The following is an 18,716-nucleotide window of genomic DNA, read 5'->3' as shown; positions in this document are numbered from 1 at the left end:
AGGGAACTCTGAGTAGCACTGTATTTTTGAAGCAATTGATGGAAAAATAATGGACTGAAAGGATATGTAAGGACTCTGGTAGGAAATAAATGGCACGATGTTGTTGACAGAAAGGGTTTTGGCAGAGGGCTTGTTGTGACTGTTTCTGTGGCTTAGAATTGCAGAGGAATTTCCTACAGGCTGGACTAACCTTTACAAATATGTGTCTGCTTTTAGGAGATCAAGGCATACAGTGGAGTCTTCTCAGGGAAGATGTCATCTTTGACAATGAAAACCCGTTGTCTGGACAAAAGAGGAAGTTTCTTTAAGGTAAATGGGATATTTATACAGAACATAAAGTACATGAGCTTATGTGGAATGAGCGCTGCAGAATGTGCAGTACTCTCTGTGATACACAGTAAGCCTTTTCTGTAAAACGGGAAGTACTTCTTGAGCATTTCTTTTTACAGGCAGTGTTTGTGGCTAGGTTACCCCCAGTTTTATTTCACGTGTATATTTTGTTTGTACATGGCATAGAATATTTGGTGTAAAATAGGTCATGGCTTTCTTTGCTCCTAATGCTGAGAACATAAGCTTTATTATGTACAGACGTAAAATTATTGGAGCCTTCATAACTGGGTTTGTGCCACTTAAAGTTGTGGTACAGGTTTATGATTTCCACTATTGGATTGAAAATTGGGTTTACTGCCTATTTTGAGAACAAATAGCATCCCAAAAAGCCAGGGTGCAGTAGGAGTTATCAGTGCAGCTTTCAAAAGATGACTGAATCCTATTAACTATGTGCCAGGGTGGCCGTGGCTGCCTTGTTGGACAGGGTTTTGCTTTAGGGAGCCATCAAAATTTACAGGTGCTTCTGAGCACTGAATTAACTTACCGGGTTCACATCCCTGATATTATTCAGCACTTGCTGTAGCTTCTTCCAGTGAAAGATGCTAACGCTGCCATCTCTGGGTGTTGCTGTTTCCATTACTTCTCTTCCTCTGGGGCAGAAGTTTCCCTTAGGGCAATCTTTATGAAACAAACCATCAGCGCTGCAGTGGCATCATGTTTTCCTTTTGTCTTGCCCAGCAATTCACAGTGGTCAACGATTAACAGGGTCATCCAGTGACAGGAACCGCCTCTCAGTTCTGCGACACACTTCAGCTACCTCTCATGTCAGCTTGTTGATAGCACTCCACAGCCAAATAGGGAGAATAGCCCTATTTTTCAAATCACAGCAAGGAACTGTCTCAGTTCCAAGAAATATCTCTAGGTTGTCTCTTACCTGTATGCTGAAGGACTCCTGATGTCACTTGGGACTGTAAGCAAGCACCTAGTCATTTTCTGCAGTCCTTTGGGATCTCCTTGTGTAATTCTTGTGTAGAGAATAGATGCTGGAACAGCTGTTTTGTTTATGATGATGGCGTTGCAGTTACTCTAAGTGATTAGAAATGCAGTCTGCCTGCACAATTTCAAGAAACACTGTCAGTTAGGAAACTAAGGTCCTAAGTTTTCTTAAGGACTGGCTGGCAGGGAAAAAGATGTCTCCGAAATACTTTTCCAGACCTCTCACTATCCCTGGGCAGTTGCACTGTTGGACCATGGTTCTGAGCACACCGATTCGGATTGGAAGCTGCAGGCAGTCAGTGTGCCCAGCCTGGGTGCAGTGCACCTGGTAGTTCGTGGGTGTTCAGTGAAATTACCTTTTTCTTCTCCCTCCCCCATGTGAGTAGAAATGTGACAGCAGTTACATTTGTTTGCTACAGCTGAGCTGGTGAATAAGCAAAATACTTGGCACATCAGATTTTTTGAGTTTACGTTTTTTTAATTTGCCTTGTCTGTCTGTGTTTAGGAGACCTAGTAATTAAGATATGGCCTTTTATCCCTGCCGATCTGTTCTTCAGAATGCGCTCCCACAGGCACAGACTGTGCAATGTACTTGCACATGGCTCTCATGTTGTTCTTGTTACTTTGCAGTTGCCTAAGAAACCTTTACCATGCTGGTAGGCAGATTCTCAGGGCTCTTAAATCCTCTTAAGGGAGTATCTTACCATTCGCAGCAACATTTGCCAGAAATATCGCTGACAAATGCCAGTGGGAAATTCCAAATTTATCTTTTTTTTTTTTCCTGTTTCTTAAGTAGTTCTCATTGCTGCAGCTTCTAACAGTCTCTTAGTTTTTTCGTGGCCATTCTTTTGACTGTTAGTATGCAAGGAAAACAGTATTGTCTCCATTTTACACAGAGCAGAAGTCTGTAGTTTCAGAGGCTAAATTCTGTGGACTCTTTATACCTTGTGCTTAGTGAGCGCTCAGAGCCAGCAAAGGGTAAAAATGAGGCAAAGATGGGGTTAGTCTTGGATAATCCTGGAAGTGAATAGCTTGCCAGTGGTTACAAGAGAGAGCATGTGGTAAGGCAAAGGGCTGAATATATGTCTCTGACAAATGTCCTCTTTACTGAATCATCCTCCTTCTCATCAGAATGTTCCAGTCTTTACTGAACTGGCATCAGAGGTTTCACACCAGTAAAGCTTTTCTGTTCCAAAACCAAGCATCGGGTAAAACTTTGTTTCTGATGAGTAAGACACTGAACAATGTCAGTGGCCCTGAGAATTCGTAGCTCACTGTGCAAAATAACCAGAATTTGCAGCCGTGTATCAAAATATTGGATTGTATTCAGAGGCTTGCACAAGTCCAGAAGCAGCGTTCCCAGTTCGGCTTGTCTCTGGCACTTGGCCACCTCATCACACAGGGCCCTCTGTGAGGGTTGCTACGTTCTGCTTATCAAAACAGGAAGGAAAAGATGTGATGCCAAAGAGGATGCAGGTCTCCAGAAAGGATGAAAAATGAGATGCTGGCAGGAAGGGGGAATGGTAAGTGCTGAGGCTCATTTGTCCAGTCTGATACTGATCTCGCTGTCTTCAGCCCCTCGCTGTCTTCAGCCTATGTCCCCTTGCCAGATTAGAAGCACCCATCTTATCTTTTCCTCTCAAGCTCTTGTAAATCTCAGGGCTTGGAAACATTGTGCAGTGGTCATCTTGGCTCACTCTTTCACTGCATTCTCAGAAGGATGGAAGTTTCAGTAATTCTCTGTACAAGCTTACTTACATTTCAACACAAAAAGTAGGAATTCAGTTGTCACACAGTTTTTTCTTAAAATGTCCTGGAACATACATCAAATCAAAGCCACCTGTCTTCTTCTTGGGAGCAGGAAACTCTTCAAGTCAAGTGAGTAAGAAGAGCTGTGGTTATGCTGGGCTTCTGGGAGAGGCACTGTCTGTGTCTGGTCCTGGGCATGTGCTTTCCCTGATGCATGGCAGTGATGTGAGTGTTAACAGAGCAGCTTCACAAGTGTGACTGGAGCCCCTTGGGGGTGGGTTGCTTCTGATGAACACTGAAGACTTCTGATGAACACTGGCTCTGATTTTTGCTGCTTGTACGACATCCTGAAAGATGCAAAGCAAAATAGATGAGTTGTGGTGAGAGAATGCTGGGGTGCTGAGGTGCTGTGTTTGTGGTCCGTATGTAGGAGTTTCACTGTCACCCTTGCCAGCTCCCAAAAGCTGAGCTCAGTCTTGTTGAGCTCAGAATCAATTGACAAAAGCAGAGTGTGGTACATTGTGGAAGGAAATGTTGTGGTTTAAGATGTTTGCATTTCATGATTTCGTTCATGGATGTTAGGAATGTAAACAGTTAGTACATGGGTATTTGGCAATCTAATGTTTAGGATAGATTTGGTTAGGAAATACTGTTCTGGGCTGCTATGTGAATTCATGCTGCCTGAGTCATGGTTATTTTTTGGCTTTACAGTGGTTATACTGTAGTGTCTTTTGAATTTAAAGAGCAGTGCTTTATCAGGAATAAATCCCAAAGGAAAATCATTAGACACAAAAAATAGCTATTTTGTCATGTTCTGTAAGATCTCATTTTAATTTTGTTTTTTAAAAAATACTAAGTAATTAACCATCTGAGAAGATGTCATACTTCCAAATGCATTTTTCAGGTAAACCTCCTCCTCCTATAGCAAAGCTGAGTAATAGCTATTTCACAGACCTAAAACAGTCCACAACAGATTTCTTCTGATTACTTTTATGTCTTTGTGCTCATGGACGCTGTTTTACACTAACAATGGCCTCTGACAAATGTATCCATCCACTTCAGTTGCATTTTTCTTTGGAAATTGTTTCTTGCTATGTTGCTGTCAAGTCTGTTGAAACAAAGGAATGAGTTTTCCCATTATTTCCAGCCAAAGAGGTACCACACTTGTTGCAAATAGAGAACTCTCTTTGAAGAATTCCAGTATTCTTAGCCTTGCACTAAAAAGGCAGAGCCTTCTTCTGCTGCTTGTTTCCTCGGGGCTGGAGCTAATAATAGTACATACCCAGGATCCTTCCTGCATTTTGTAGAAACATGTTATTAACAGCTCAACTTGTGTGATGCTAATCATGCGTGCATCAAGTGCGCTGTATAATCACCAGATGTGTCATTGACCCCAAATACTGAGAAATGCTGTCATAAAATCATGAGTGCACATTACGTTGTTTGAGAGAAAAATGCCCTTGTAACAGTATGTGCCAGCTAATTGCAAGCATTCACAAATGGTGCAACTCCATAAGACTTTCTGTTTTTACATCAAGAGAAGAGCAACTTTTTTTTGTCGTTAAAGAGAATTTAAGGAAATCAGTTGGAAATTGCAGGAAATATTGGTGGTTTATTTTAGCAAAAAATGAGGAGTTTCTTCCTAGAGAGCGGTGTTTTAGTTCAGGTGGAATACACAGTGGCAGGTGGTAGGTCCTGGTTGGGTTGCCGTGGGTGTTCCATCCTGGGGAACTTTGCAGGTCACTTTGGGATTTGATGCCACACTTTGACCTGGTTTCCTTGTCCAGGATGTACTGACTTTTCAGAGACTAAGGAAAGACTGATTTCTCATGGTGGATATGTGGTATACCCAAGAAATTTAGCCTGTAGAATAGAATGTGAGCTGAAGGCTCCTTGAAACATGCCGTTTTGTGTAAGTTCTCTTTAGAAAAAGAAGCAAACATGCTAAACATGGAAGAATTCCTCTCAGGGATGATAATTTCTGCAGCGTTCTCTTCGAGGCAGGTGTAGAAATTCAAAAGCATTAAGATTATTTCACTGTTAGTACATGTTTGGATTAGAATTCTTTGCTGTAGCTCCCCGAGATTGTGTCTGCTGGGAGGGAGGTGGGTTTTGTCACAGCTCTGGTCAAAGCCCGCTAACGCAGTTAACTCGGTTGGCAGCCAGGTAGCGACACAGCAAGGCGGGCGTGGAGGAGGTGGCTGCAAGCAAATGGACGCCTCTGGGGAGCTCATACATTGTATGCTTTGCAGGGAGAGGTGCTGAAAAGCTCCTTTGTTGTGCAGACTGTTCGCCTGTGAGAGACACTTAGTCTCTGCAGATGTGTCAGAGAACAGGGCACACCACTGTGATGAATCTTTATGGCCCCAGTTGGTCTTAGGGATGCCAAGACTTGAGGTGCTGCTGCCCATGAAGAGGAGCTCCTTGTGCAGAGCTGAATCCCGGGGAGTAGCAGCTCAAGCTTTCATACAGTTGCCAGCTGAAGCAGCTTTGCAGGGGTGCTTTGCTGGCAATGCGTAAATTCACCCCTTCTGATTCACCCACAACTGGCTCTGCTGACAACCACTCCAAGGCACCTTGATCCCCAACAGAGAGAATACATGCCCAGAGCTGGTTGCAGCACTCTTTGTTTCTGGTCAGCTTCTCTGTGTGGATGGCCAGCAAATTTCCAAGCAGTCTCTCTTGCTCTGCTTGAATCTTCAGCAGAATCTTAACGTGTTTGAAGGAGGGCTGCTGAAAGAGACACCTCTGTTGCCATGCAGAGTTGACCAACGATGATCCCTTGAAGACTACTGGATGGCCAATTCCAGCTTGATTATTCTGAGACTGACTGTCTTTAAGGTGCTTGTGTGACTGGCCTTAGGTTTTACCATATTGCACAAAATGGAAGGGGCTGGGAGTAATTCCCCTGGTTTCAGTGCTGTCTTTGGGCCCTGCAGAAGGGGACCAGACGGGCTGACCGGTGCATGCAGCACTGGAGGTAGAGTTACACTGCTAATTCAGTGAAAGGGCTGCTCTGCTAACCTTAGTTCCCCACTCTGAGGGGATGCTGCTGCCTGTAGCCATGGTCAGACGCCGTGCACTGGGCATGCAATGGCTTTCTAGTGAGGCCCACTGGACAGCAGTGTCACATGGATTTTTCACCATGTAAAGCCAGTGTGGGGGCTGGATTCAGCCCTTATCCAAAAGGAGGGATGAAATGACCTGTGCTCAGTAGCATTCAGCTGTTTGGGGGGTGCGGAGAGACTGCTCCATCAGGATGGCCTGGGCTCCTGAGGCTGGCCTGGGCTCCTCCAGCTGCTCCCTGAGGCTGGCCTGGGTTCCTCTGGCTGCCCCTTCTCACTGTCAGGGAGGCATTGCTCACATCTGGCTGCAGTGACTCAGGGGTGTTTGAGAGTCAGCAGCTGGAAGGTCTTTGCAATGCCAGTAGGACATATGTCTGGTGTCACCGAAACTGCGGAAAAAACACTCTCCAACAATTTTTAGTGTAAGAGAATTGAGGCATTACTTTATTCTGGCCAGGATGTGCAACAGAAATAATTTCATCCACACATTGCGTGGGTTATGCAGAGAAAATCATTCCATCACACGTAACTCTTTACTAGATTGTTCACATACAGTCAAAACCTGGAAAAATTCATTGGCTCAATGTTCATTAGTCCCAGGGTCTTCATATTTGGTTTCCTACTGGTTATTGATCCCTTCGCCTTCCATGTTAATTAGGCTCTCATCCTTCCTTCTCTTATCTATCTCTTCCCAGAGCAGGAGTCTGGGACCATGCCAGGGGTGATGTTTGGAGTTGATGTTTGTTAATGGTCATTATCTTTTGTGTATCTTCTGTGCTACTCCCAGTCTGTTGAGATGTTAAGCTCATCAGGCCTGAGTGGTGAAACAATCCTTTGAAAAGAAACCTCAATTCCTTTCCCCCTGGGCAAAGGAGAACAAAACCCCTGACTAAAGTTATGTAAAAAAATGTTAAATTTTGTATCATTTCCAACACTGGGAGCTATGACTTGGACAGAAAGAAGCCCTTATGGTGTGGATAATGGTAATTCATTCTTACATAAGGTCTGTTTACTGGAGTTGGCCAGTTGTAAGCAGAGACTAAAACTTCTTTTGAATTGATTGGAATAATGCTGCACAGCAAAGGAGAGTGTGAATTCCTGAGGTGGAGGAAAACTTCCAATATAACAATTTAGGAGGATGATGCCTGCAATTCTTTGAAATGCTGCTGTACCGAGTTGCCTGCACTGAGTGGGACTCGGGCTCGTTACCTTTTGGGTGGCTATGAAGACTGTTCTGACTTGGACTGCAAAGCTGGTTTTGCTTCATGTGCCAGGGTTTTTGTTTGCTGTGATGTGCAGGGGTGGTGGAAGAGATCACTGCATCACTGCAGACCTTTCATTAGGTTCCCTCCCGGCAGGAGAGAGGGAACCCTCCCAGGGTTTATATAAAGGCTGTCATGGTGTGGCGTGACAAGCAAACCTGATACGTTGGCTACAGAGAAGTGCCCAAGAGAGCATGCTTTGCAAACTTCATGGTTGGTTTCTGCTCAACAAAATGTTTCCCAGAACTCTGGGTAGCAAATTCTGCATTTCTCAGGATACAACCTTAGTGCTAACCGTGCCCACCTTAAAGTGAGTTTTTGCCCTCATACCCAGAATCAGGGTGGGGTTCTGCCCGAGCCGAAGGGTTGCAAGGCAATTCTTTTTAAATTGAATTGTTGTTTTCAAGTGGAGTCCAAAACCTCATGTGAAAAGCAGCCACACATTCCCTTCTTGCTTCATTGCTTTTCATCCTCCACGGTATCATAATGCTGGCCTAGTGTCCCTTCTGAAACAGAACTCTTGCGGATGGAACTCTTCTAATCTTTTTTTTTTTTTTTAAATTGAAAAAGTAAATGCTATGAACAGTTGAATAATTTAGTTTTTGTAAGATGTTTTATAATGCATAGAGGCTGCAAATTTATTCCATTTAAATTAAAAGGCTAGACAACCTGGAAGGTTTTGTACTGGCACAGAACAGGAATTATTCTTCCTCCGAGAACCACTATACATGGGCCCAACCCTTACTTGTTCCTTTGCAAGGGGAAGTCCAAATAGGATGCGATTTTACAATAAAAGAAAAGTTTGTAATCTCTGGTGACTAAACTTGCCCCGGCTTCTTTTCCACGCCTCTTCCACTCACTTGATGTCATACTATTTTTGTCCCTTTCTAGCTCATTGACACAATTGCCTCAGAAATCGGAGAACTGAAACAGGAGATGGTACAGACAGATCTCACAGTGGAAGATGAATCTGCTGATTGGCGAAGGTGATTAAAATGTTTCTTTTCATAGTTCTGGAGGGTCTACCTTGACAGGAATGTTTTCATTGTGCTGTCTTCTTGGGTGGCTGTTGTCCTAGCACTTTTCTCCCTGGCAGCATAGGATGTGTAGATAATCTTGCTCTTGATCTAAGGAATTTGCCTTTGTGCAGGAGTGCCAAGAGACTCAGTTGTTTGGTGTATTTGCCTTAATATCTTCTAACTGCAACCGATCTTCACTTCTACTTCCTTGTTAAAAAACTTGGATACTGATGAATGTCTAAAGCAGGGAACTGCTAAGATTATTACCATTGTCTGTGGCACAGCTTTGGTTTCACGCTGTAAAGACAAAATGTTCACGGCTTCAAGTGGCTCTTTGAAGGTTCAAGATACAATAACATGATTTATTTATGTTCTCAGGTTAGGAAGTAAAATATTGACTGCTGTGAGCTGATGCATAGGTGGGTTATGTGTTTAAGTTAAGTTATATATGAGTAGCTTGCAAATAAAAAAAATAAATTGTAGTCTTAAGCTTGTACCTTTAAGTGGGCAGAGTGGGATCCCAGCATTTTGGCTTTGCTTGCCCAGTAACATCTGCTAAATTGGCATCTGGAGGATAATTAATATTTTAATCATTTTGTTAACAAGAGAACGGATTTTTGGACTTATCTGAAATATTTGTTGTAAGAGGAAAGCAACCAGTATAGGCATTGTGTTTTATCTGACTTCATGGTCTTGGCCAGCTCTGGAGCTGGTGGGCTTTGTTCTTCTAGCAGTGAGTTAATGAAGTGGAAAATTATTATTTAAAATTACATTCAAGATTTTTAGCTCTTTTTCTTCCTATGAATTCTATTGACATCTGCTAGAACTTACTACAAAGCATATTTAGATTATTTAAAAAAACATTAAGCAGCACCTTTGTTTCCCAAGTGGTAAAGAAGTAAGACAGTTGAACTAATTAAAGTCGCTGGCTGTGGCCCTGGTTGAACATTATTCACTTTTAAAGCTTTTGAGAGCACAGTTCTTTTACAGGGGCAGAAAGGATACTTTCTTTTTGTGAATTCAGCTAATTAACTTCAGACATCATCAGCTAATTTTCAGTTAAGAAAAGGATTCTTGTATCTTTGAATACATCATATGCATGAACAGCTAAGGTCTACTGATTTTAAAATCTTGGTGGAAGCACTTAGCTGGAAATAGTCAACAAAACCTCCTCCCCATTTTACAGACCATGGGTTTTCTTTTTATTGGTTTTTAAAATGGATTTTTAATCTTAATTTGTTAATCTCGACTGCAAAATATATTTTGGTTTAAGATATGTAAGTAAGTAAACCTAATATAAAAAAGTCAAGAATGCAATTTCTATGAAAAATAATAATAGCCATCCAAAAAAAAATTATTTATGTCACTTCAAGATGATAATGTGAAATATGAAGTCTGAGTAAATAAGCTAAAGTCAAACCTTCTATGACTACAAAATTCTGAACTGCATGCTTCTGTGCAAGGAAGAAATTGTATCAAAGTTGGTAAATTACGTAATTTAGTTGTGCACTGGCACCTTTTTTTTTTTTTAATAGAGCTACAGAGCAAGATTATAGTAATTTCAACAGAAGTTTTCTAGAGTTCTTGTTTAAACTAGACACCTCACAAGGCTGTGTTTACTGTCATAACTTTATTTCTTTGTAGTTAATTTAAAACTTGGCAATTAATGTAGCTTGCTCTTCTTATTGCGTGTTCTGCTGTTCAGAAGTTGGTATCTTGATATGACCCTTGGATTTGCATCTAGGGAAATTTGAGCTCAGTGTCCATTCTCCTCGCTCTTTTTCCACCTTAGCAGGTATCCACAGACACCCGGAGCAGTTCTGGAAAGGCAGCAGTTGCAGAGCTCTCGGCTGAATTCAGAAAAACAGGGACATGAAACTGCATGTCTGCAGCCTCAATATTGCGGTGTGAGGTTTTTTTGTGGTTATGTGGTGACTTTCAGATTTATACTCCTCACCCCAGTTTTACTTTGGGCTCCTCTCTCCTTTTAATATATATGGCCCAAGTAATATCAACAGTGGTTCAAGGGCTTACCGCTTTGGCTTGTAAATATATAAAAGCCAGGCCAAAAAAAAAAGGCTTGCAAAAATGTGTTTTAAGGGGGATTGTTTCAGTATTCCACTTTTTTGATGCTTGGACTTTTCCCAGTGCAGACATTTATCTCAATAATGCAAATGAGCAGGGTTTTCAGAAAAGGGAACGAGTGGGACAGATTTCTGTCCTGCCTTTCCAGTGATCAGAGAGCATCTGCATGCAATGGCAGCCCAGGAGCCTGCGGGACAGGACTGGTGGCACCTGGATGCACCTGGATGATCTTTCAGGAGGCCCCAGGCCCCCTGCATGTCTGTGTGAATGTCTGTGAGGGGGCCGACGCTTCCTGCTGTCCCTCTGTAGGGAGGGCTGTAAAGCTCCAGGCTTCCCGGGGCACTTGGTGCCTGTGAAATGGTTCAGGGATGCTTTGCTGGTGGTGGCAGCTGCAGCAGCTTATTCCCTTCCTGCTCTCTTACTGTGGAAGGAACAGGGGCAGAGCTTTGCTCCCTGCCTTGTGTCCTGCCCTGCACAGCCCTCACGCCGCTGTCTTTCCCACAGCAGTTACTAACTTCAGCAGAGCCACCTTCTGTCTTGCACAGAGAACCACTTCTGTTACTGTTGACAGGTAGGCAAGTATCCAACAACCTTTTTTCCCAGCCGCCTTGTCCTGTTCTTTTAGCTGTAGTGGGATGCAGGAGGAAGTTCCCAGTGGCTTTATGCCCCTCCCAGCTGATGTTCAGTATGACTGTACAGACTAGGCTGGGGTGATTAAGAGCTGTTAGATTGCAGGATTTACAGAAACCCAGGCATTTTGCAGTGGATAGTCAAACTGAGTTAACTCTGTGGTGGTTTAACTTCGGTGGGACTGGAGCAAGGTTCACATCATGAGCAAAGATCATCGTGGTTACAGGCTTCAACCTGTTCCTTGTCTTTTTTACTGTGATCTAAGTCTAATCAGGATGCAGCACAGCATTGTTTATCTTGGCAATTACCTCTCTTCCCACGCGTTTATGGGTATTTTCAAATCTAAGGAAACTTGCATGAATCATGTGTTTCCTTTAGTTCATTGTGAGTAGTGTTGGAACTCCTTTCCCACTGAAGATGATCATGTTGCAACCCTGCATTAAAGCAGACCATCTATCAAGGCTAATTTGTGTTTCAGTTTTGAGTTTAACATGACCTGGTCAGATTGTCTTATATCAGGAGTCTTTTTGAAAATCCCAAACAAATAACACAGACCAACCAACCAAACATCCCCCAACTCAAAAGTAAAACCAGGAGACTAATTTAGTTGTTGTATAATACAGCATATTTTGCTAGCATTTAGGTTACAGCAACTTCTTACCCTTATTTTGTACACTTGAGTTAATCCGTTGTTCATAAATTCCAGCGGTTATTCTTTCCATGCAATTGTTTCCAAAGTAGTAACACACACATCCCAGCCCCCAAAAATTTTGGTCTTAACTCTTAAGACGTGATAAATTTCAAGAATTCCCATGTATCAGGGTTTGCCTGTATGTCTAATGCCCAGATCATTAATTAAAATTATTTTAAGAATAAAAAGCAACCTGGGAATATGATGCTCAGTAGTGCTAGACCGCTGCAAATAGGCTGTCAAAACACACCAGTGGGGTTTTTTTATGCATTTGCTCCCAGGCCTTGGGAAGTGGCTTCTCGTAGGTTGTATGTGGTTTGCCAGGTGCGGTTTTTCCAAGGTGTGCTCTTTCCAGAGTTCCCCAGGATAGATCTTTCTCTCTGCCTCCTTCTTTATTATTTGGCTATAGGAAATAATTTTTCTGAAGTGTTGCCTATTCCTGTGTGCTTCACCACAGATTGCAGTAACATTCTAGTGCTGATTCAGCCAAGCTGCATCGGTGTTGTTTGAACCATTAGTGTTTAGGAGTGGCAGAAATTCTGGTGGTGATCAGAGATCCATAATCTTCAGCTTATTTTTTGAGGGAGCAGAAACAGCTGCAGCAAGGAGGTGCCTGTAGTGTATGTAGGTCAGAGAGTTTCCTCCTTGGATCTCAGCATGTAAGTGCCTGGAGGTTCCAAAAACCTGACAGCTCCCCAGTCAAATTGATCTTCCAATTTATAATGGTGTAGGGGGTGAGGGACAGCATGAAGCCAGTCCTACCAAGGAGGAACATCGCGACCCTACATGCCTGTGCAAACTCTTGCCAGCTTTAGGTGGTTTTGTGGTAGCGAGCGATGCCAGGCATTCTAGCTCATACCAGTCACACACCTTCTTTTGAATGTGGTGTAGCTGTCTTTAGTAGGCAGAGCACTTTTCCCTCTTGGACATGTTCCCCCTGCAGCATGTTTAGTTTTCACCTCCTGACAAGGAATGGAAATAATTTCTATCTGTCTAAGCTTGCAGCCAGCATTTGTGTATAACTTGCACTTTGCCACAGCTCCCTTTGGTTTGTAGTGCAGCTGACTGGCACTGAGGGTGAGTGGGAAGTTTCTGAGCAGTATTTACTGGAGGTACAGCTCAGGAAAACACTTGTGGCTCTTGATTTGACTTTCTGGAGATTCATCCATTGCGACACTAGGCTTTGCTGGGACTGGTTGAAAGGGTAACCCAGCATTCCTACTGAGGCAGTTTCAGACCTGGTCATGACCGATGTAAACAGTACTTCCCTCCTGCACCCAACGTGTTTCTATGTATTTTGTGCCCCTCGAGGGCATATTGGCAGTTAGTAAAAGCTTCTGATGCTTGTGGGCAGGGGGGGAAATCATCTGCGTTTGGGATGCCTTGGAAATCTGAAAAGCATCACATCATAAATAAGCAAACATAGGAGAAAAGAACGAGGCAAACGCTGGTAGTGGTGATTGATCCAGGTAATGAAAAGTCAAATGGTTTTGCCTGTTGTTACCCGATCATACAGTGAAAGTTCTCTGCCCCATTTACTTTCCCTGCTTGTCCTCTCCAGAGATGCTGCAAGTCGCTGACCAAAGCTAGAAGAAAGCAGTTTGGTCGTTGGGTTTTTTCTGTTGTTTGGTTGGTAGGTTTTAATTTGGTTTGGCTTGTTTTCTGTGGTGCAGGGTTTTTTGGGGGGGTGGAGAGGCTTTTTGTTTCTTTTTTAAGTATTCAGTGCTCCTGTGCTTGTGAACTCTGTGCCCACTTGCTGTGGGTACAGTAGCTGGGATAATGAGGATGGTCAATGCTGTTAGTGATGCTTAGGGCCTGTCCAGAGTATGGAATTCAGAAGAACTGCACCGTGTGCAGTGGGGAGGTGGAGCTGTGTTGCCCTCTGCCGCCCAGGGCCTCTTCTGCGACAGAAAAGGTCTGTAGGGGGAACACATCCTCTGCCTGACATCTCAGGGAGTCAGTCGAGCTTGCAGGGTGCTTTTCGTCTGCTCCTAAATATTGTCATCAGGAAGCTGTTACCAGAGTAACTGCTCCAGAGTGATTTCTAGCATGGGAGAATCACAGGATGTACTTCTAGGTCAAAAATGAGGAATTTGAGCCAGCAACACACATGCACTTGTACTGGGTGTTCTGTATTATATGGATGATGGTGAAGCTTTGCATAACAAAAGGAGCTCTCAAAGTATTCTGTTTATTTGGATTTTCCATAACAAATATCTGTAGCCTCCAAGAACTGTACTTCATTACTGAACGTAGCAGTCACTTTAGATGCCCCACTCCAAATAAATTTTAACCTTGCATTACTTTGCCACGTTCACACTTAGCTTAGCCTTTATTTCTCACATAGGAGTCGATCCACAGCCAAATGAATTTGGAGCATAAATACACAATTCTTTACTTGTTTCTGATCCTGGGAGGTGTAGTATTAAAATGCAAGGTAAGGACCTTTCATGGCAAAATGGAAAAAAAAGTAAATATTTACAGAATTTAGCAGGAGTGCCATAAAAAGTGACTGCCACTTACGACAATTTTTTTAAGGAAGATGTGCCTTAGGGAGGGTTATTTGGGGATTTAACATGTTTTTCTTGTTTCTTTCTTGGGTTTCCCATCTCTTTCTCACCTGCTTCCACTCTGACCTCTTAGCAGAAGGGAGCAAAGATGGATATGCAGCTGTGAAGGCAACAGAGCTGCTGGAGCAGAGACAGTAGTCTGGGCATAAGATGAAGTGGTGCTGGTTTGTGGACTTGTGTTGTGAAAATAATCCCTCCCTCCAGACAGACTTAAGTTCCTGTGTCTGGTGCAATGACCACCAACAGGTAGTGGGTCGCTCCATTGTCAGAGTATTGAACGGATTTTTCTGGCAGGCAGGAGAGAGGAAGATTTCTGTGGGTTGCAGCATTTGCAGTCAATCTGGGAATAAAAGTATCTGAATTGCATAAATATCCTTGAAGAGAAGCTTTTCCATATGTTAGCATAGCAAGGGAAGCAAGTGAAATGTTCAGTCAATCACATCTGCACATACAATTGTATCTGAAGTGATGGCTGAATTTCTCCAACCTCCAAGGAGAATGCTAAGGCTTATCTTCACGCTGGCTTTGAATTGAGAACCTTTAAAGAGAATTTTTAAAAGAGAATTATATTTCATAAATATATGAATTCTCAGCAGGAGAAGTACCAGCCCAGAGTGCCAGCAGTGCCATGAGCTTTGTGATAATTCTGTTTGCTGACCTGAGTGATTGTTCATAGGAGGTTAGCATGTCTAATTTTTTTTTTTTCCCCACAGTCTAATAAAGGACATGGATAATGTCTCTCCTGAGAAAAATGATGTAAAAAGCTGCCCCCGGGACTCTGGATATGACAGCCTATCCAACAAGCTAAGCATATTGGACAAGCTCCTCCATACTCACCCCGTGTGGCTGCAGCTTGGTCTGAATGATGCTGAAGCCATGGAAATTTTGCAGGCCCAGCCTCCTGGGGTAAGAAGAATCTCAATTTCTTTGAGGACATTTTTGCCTTTCCCAAATGTTGTGCTGCTGCCATTTTACACCAAGGTGTTGGACCCAATACAGTAATGACCAAGTAAAGTTCTCGTATGGTTTAGATCAGACATCCTGAGGTTGTTCTGGTTCCTTTTGTGATTTATCTGTATTTACTGTAGCATCTGTGATGAACCTAAACCATGTCCTTCTGCCTTCTCCACAACAGATATTTCTGGTTAGGAAATCTGCAAGGCTGCAGAAGAAAGTCATCTCTCTGCGTCTGTCCAGTGACTGTGGGTCCTGCCTGAAAGAATTTGCCATAAAAGAAAGCACATACAGTAAGTTGTGAGCTACATGCTTTTCAGCTGCTGGTTAGGTACACAGCAGAGGATACCCAAAATTGTGCAAGTAACGTCATGGGGTGCCTGTCCTGCTTGCTCTCTGAGGTAGGCTCTGGGAGTGGGTCAGGCATGTTCTGCCTGGAGCAGAGCAGATATACAGAAATGCCTAAGGCTGCTGCAGCTGGAATGTACCTTGCTGAATCCAGAATTCATTTATTTTTATCCTCTTAGAAACATGTGTCTTCTGTAGAAACACAGGCTGTAATCCTGTCTGTTTTCAATGAAGTGTCCTTGCATTTCCTTGTACTCAGGGGACTGTTCTTGGATGCAACTTTGTCATGAGCTCTCTCTGTCCACAATTTAGGTGTGGGATGGGTTGTTGGTTTTTTGTTGGTTTTTGTTGGTTTGGTGGGGATTTTTTTTTAGTGTAATAGGTAAATGGATTTTAACCCTTTAGAACTTTTTCTGTTGCAAGATCAATGATTTTTTTAAAAGTTAAAACTATATTTGTTCTTTCTTTTTTTGGTAGAAACGAGCAAATGTTAGCACTCCAAATTGTTTTGAACCAGTAATGCCCTCATATCTTTAGAAGGGAGGGTGTGATAAATAAGTTTGAGATTTAGGAATGAAAAAAGGAAGCTGCAGCTGGTGAGTGCATGTGGTGCTGAAACTGCAAGTGGAACAAATATTTTGTTTTAACAAGAAAGAGAAAACTGGAAAAAATTAGCAACAATTTAAGTTAAACTTCCGTGAAACAGAGAGTCTATAGTTATCTTCTATTTCAATTTGTAAACTGACATAATTTTAGTTGAATTTTCCCTTTTTTATCTCTCCCTCCTCTGCCCCCAGGAACAAGAAGTTAATTCTTTGTGTCTGGTTTTTGTTCCAGTTACAGGCAAGGCAAGGCAAAGAGAAGAGAAAGTTGTCAGTAATAGTTGATCTAAGTGTGGCCTGTGTTTATATAGGCTTGTTTTGCTAATAATTTTCCATCTAGAAAATAATTGTATATTGTCTTTTATGAACAAAATTTTTCCACAAGGGGGAAGTATTTACTGATGGTTTTAGCCATTTGTCGCAGCTGAGGTTTTAGACCAGAGGCAAGAAGATCAGGATCATTTCACTCTAGGAGCTGCTTCTGCTTGATCTTTGTAGCCATTGGGTGAGATTTGCTACTGGCATCAGAGAGACCCTGAAGTAATCCTCATTATTGCTGAGAACAAATATTTATATCAGTAAGAAACAATGGCATGAAGTGGGGAAAAATGAAAGGCACTGCTCGTGTCTTCCTCTTCCCCTGTGCAAGGCAGTGGCATGCAACAGAATTGTCTGAGTTTTTTAAGGGTCTTCAGGTTAAAAAGGTTTTCTTGGGAGTGAAAGAAAATTTGTCTCCCTTTAGGTTCTATACACCTGGGGCGAAGACAAGTGAGTAGAATGCAATTCAAGAGGAGGAAATAAGAGATTTAAAATTAGGTATATTAGTACACTGGGCAGACAAAGCCTCAGTTACTGATTTGTTGCCTATTAGCAAAACATTGTGCAGTCCTCATTACACAATCTGTTTTACAGGAATTAGACTCTATGCTTGGAATACAAAAGCAAACCAGCCACCAAGATTATCAGTATATTCTTGAGAGTGCCTTCAGCAGAGATATGAACTCCTCTACAGAGTTGTTTTCTCTTAACCAAATAGTAGCTAGTTTGATGGTGATAACTTACTAACTTCATGCAAGAATCTAAGATGTGTTTTCTTAAACTTTTTAAAGAAATAGTGGATTAATGTGTGATTCTTTCTTGTAACTTTCTTCGCAGCGTTTTCCTTGGAGGGGTCCGGAATAAGTTTTGCTGATTTGTTCAGACTCATTGCTTTCTACTGTATTAGCAGGTAAGATGGTGTTATGTTCCAAGTCACATCTGCTGGACTGTCTCGAGAAAAAGAGTTTTGAGGACTTGGTTCAGCATGATATTTATGTTGCCAATCTGCAAATATTCCTGGGTAGTCTTAGAACGTAATGGGAGAAATCAGAGGTGAGTCTCGGAAGCAAGTGTCTCTGTCTTACTTCATACTGATTATTGGGAGGCTGCTGTGATTTTACCCATCCAGCTGTGAGGTGGTGCCAAGTTAAACTTTACTTTAGCTGGTATCTTGTAATGCTTTCTTAAGTGCTCTGTGGCTCATTTAAAAATGACCATAAACTAGCTTGCAGAGTCCATTTCTTGGAATAGCTGGTAAAAAGAATTTTTGGAGCAAAATGGAAAAATGTCAGATATGTGGAATATGACAGCTGAGAGATGTCAATTTAAATGGTGAACAACAAAAATGGCCTTGTCAGGTTTGCAGTTTATGATTGCCAAAATTGTTTTCCAGGTAGTATGCAGAAAAAAAAGTAGTTGGTGTTTTTAATCTTTTGTTTTCAATTTGACTTCAGTTTACTGGTAAAAATTTCCAGACTGATGCTTGAGCCTTTATGTATGCACAGACAGGTCACAACACAACCAAACTGCACATGTGCACACTTTCTGAAGGAAGCAGGGAGAGGCAGCTGTGATGGTCTCAGTCCTTTTACTGCCCATTAAGTAAGGCTGCCAGTTCATGCTGACCATGCTGATTTCTGGTGTGGGATGCTCTTGGGTTGCTGTGCTTGCTGGTTTTGTTTGTGGTGGAGAAGCATCTTAGACCCCTTTGCTACAGCCTCTGTTCAGCTGAGCTGTACATGCATGTGCTGAAAGCAGCATTGATACCACGTAGGTAATTGGCCAGCACGCTGATGAGAAATGAGCTGAAAATGCATTTAAAACTACTTTAATGAGGAGATAATCCTTATCTTGTCACCCTTCCAGTTCTGCCCACTTGCCAGGCTCTGGTGAATTCTCTCTGAGTGCCTACAGGACCATGCAGCACACAGAGATTTCTTGGCATTAGTCTGTCCATTTTCTTTCACTGAGGGCTTAAAGTTGCTTTGTGTAGACTGAAGGAGGCAGATAGGTAGCTGTTGTGAAAAAGAGACATTACCATTTGGTACATCACAGGAAATCCAGGAGGATTTTCTAAAATGAGAGGGAATTTCTTGC

At 42.5% G+C, this 18,716-nt stretch overlaps 1 protein-coding gene across 7 annotated transcripts in view; it reads left to right on the top strand.

The window, feature by feature from the left end:
- The window catches only part of RIN2 (Ras and Rab interactor 2), a 62,767-nt gene that overhangs the window by 23,049 nt on the left and 21,002 nt on the right, over window positions 1–18,716 (top strand). For 3 of the 7 annotated variants that reach the window (XM_082303183.1, XM_082303189.1, XM_082303184.1), the window contains exons 2-6: window positions 217–309; window positions 8,294–8,388; window positions 15,111–15,303; window positions 15,533–15,644; window positions 17,457–17,529. In XM_082303183.1, the coding sequence (XP_082159309.1) occupies window positions 253–309; window positions 8,294–8,388; window positions 15,111–15,303; window positions 15,533–15,644; window positions 17,457–17,529 (530 nt within the window). In that variant the 5' untranslated portion in view covers window positions 217–252. Of the gene's footprint in view, window positions 1–214; window positions 310–8,293; window positions 8,389–14,612; window positions 14,644–15,110; window positions 15,304–15,532; window positions 15,645–17,456; window positions 17,530–18,716 lie in introns of those variants that run through there. The other 4 variants (XM_082303185.1, XM_082303187.1, XM_082303186.1 and 1 more) reach the window with 4 other exon arrangements.

This window comes from Coloeus monedula (assembly GCF_965178545.1).
Source record: "Coloeus monedula genome assembly, chromosome: 2".
In the NCBI taxonomy this organism is placed as follows: domain Eukaryota; kingdom Metazoa; phylum Chordata; class Aves; order Passeriformes; family Corvidae; genus Coloeus; species Coloeus monedula.
Note: the sequence above shows the minus strand (reverse complement) of the source record. Positions and strands in the feature narration are given on the sequence as shown.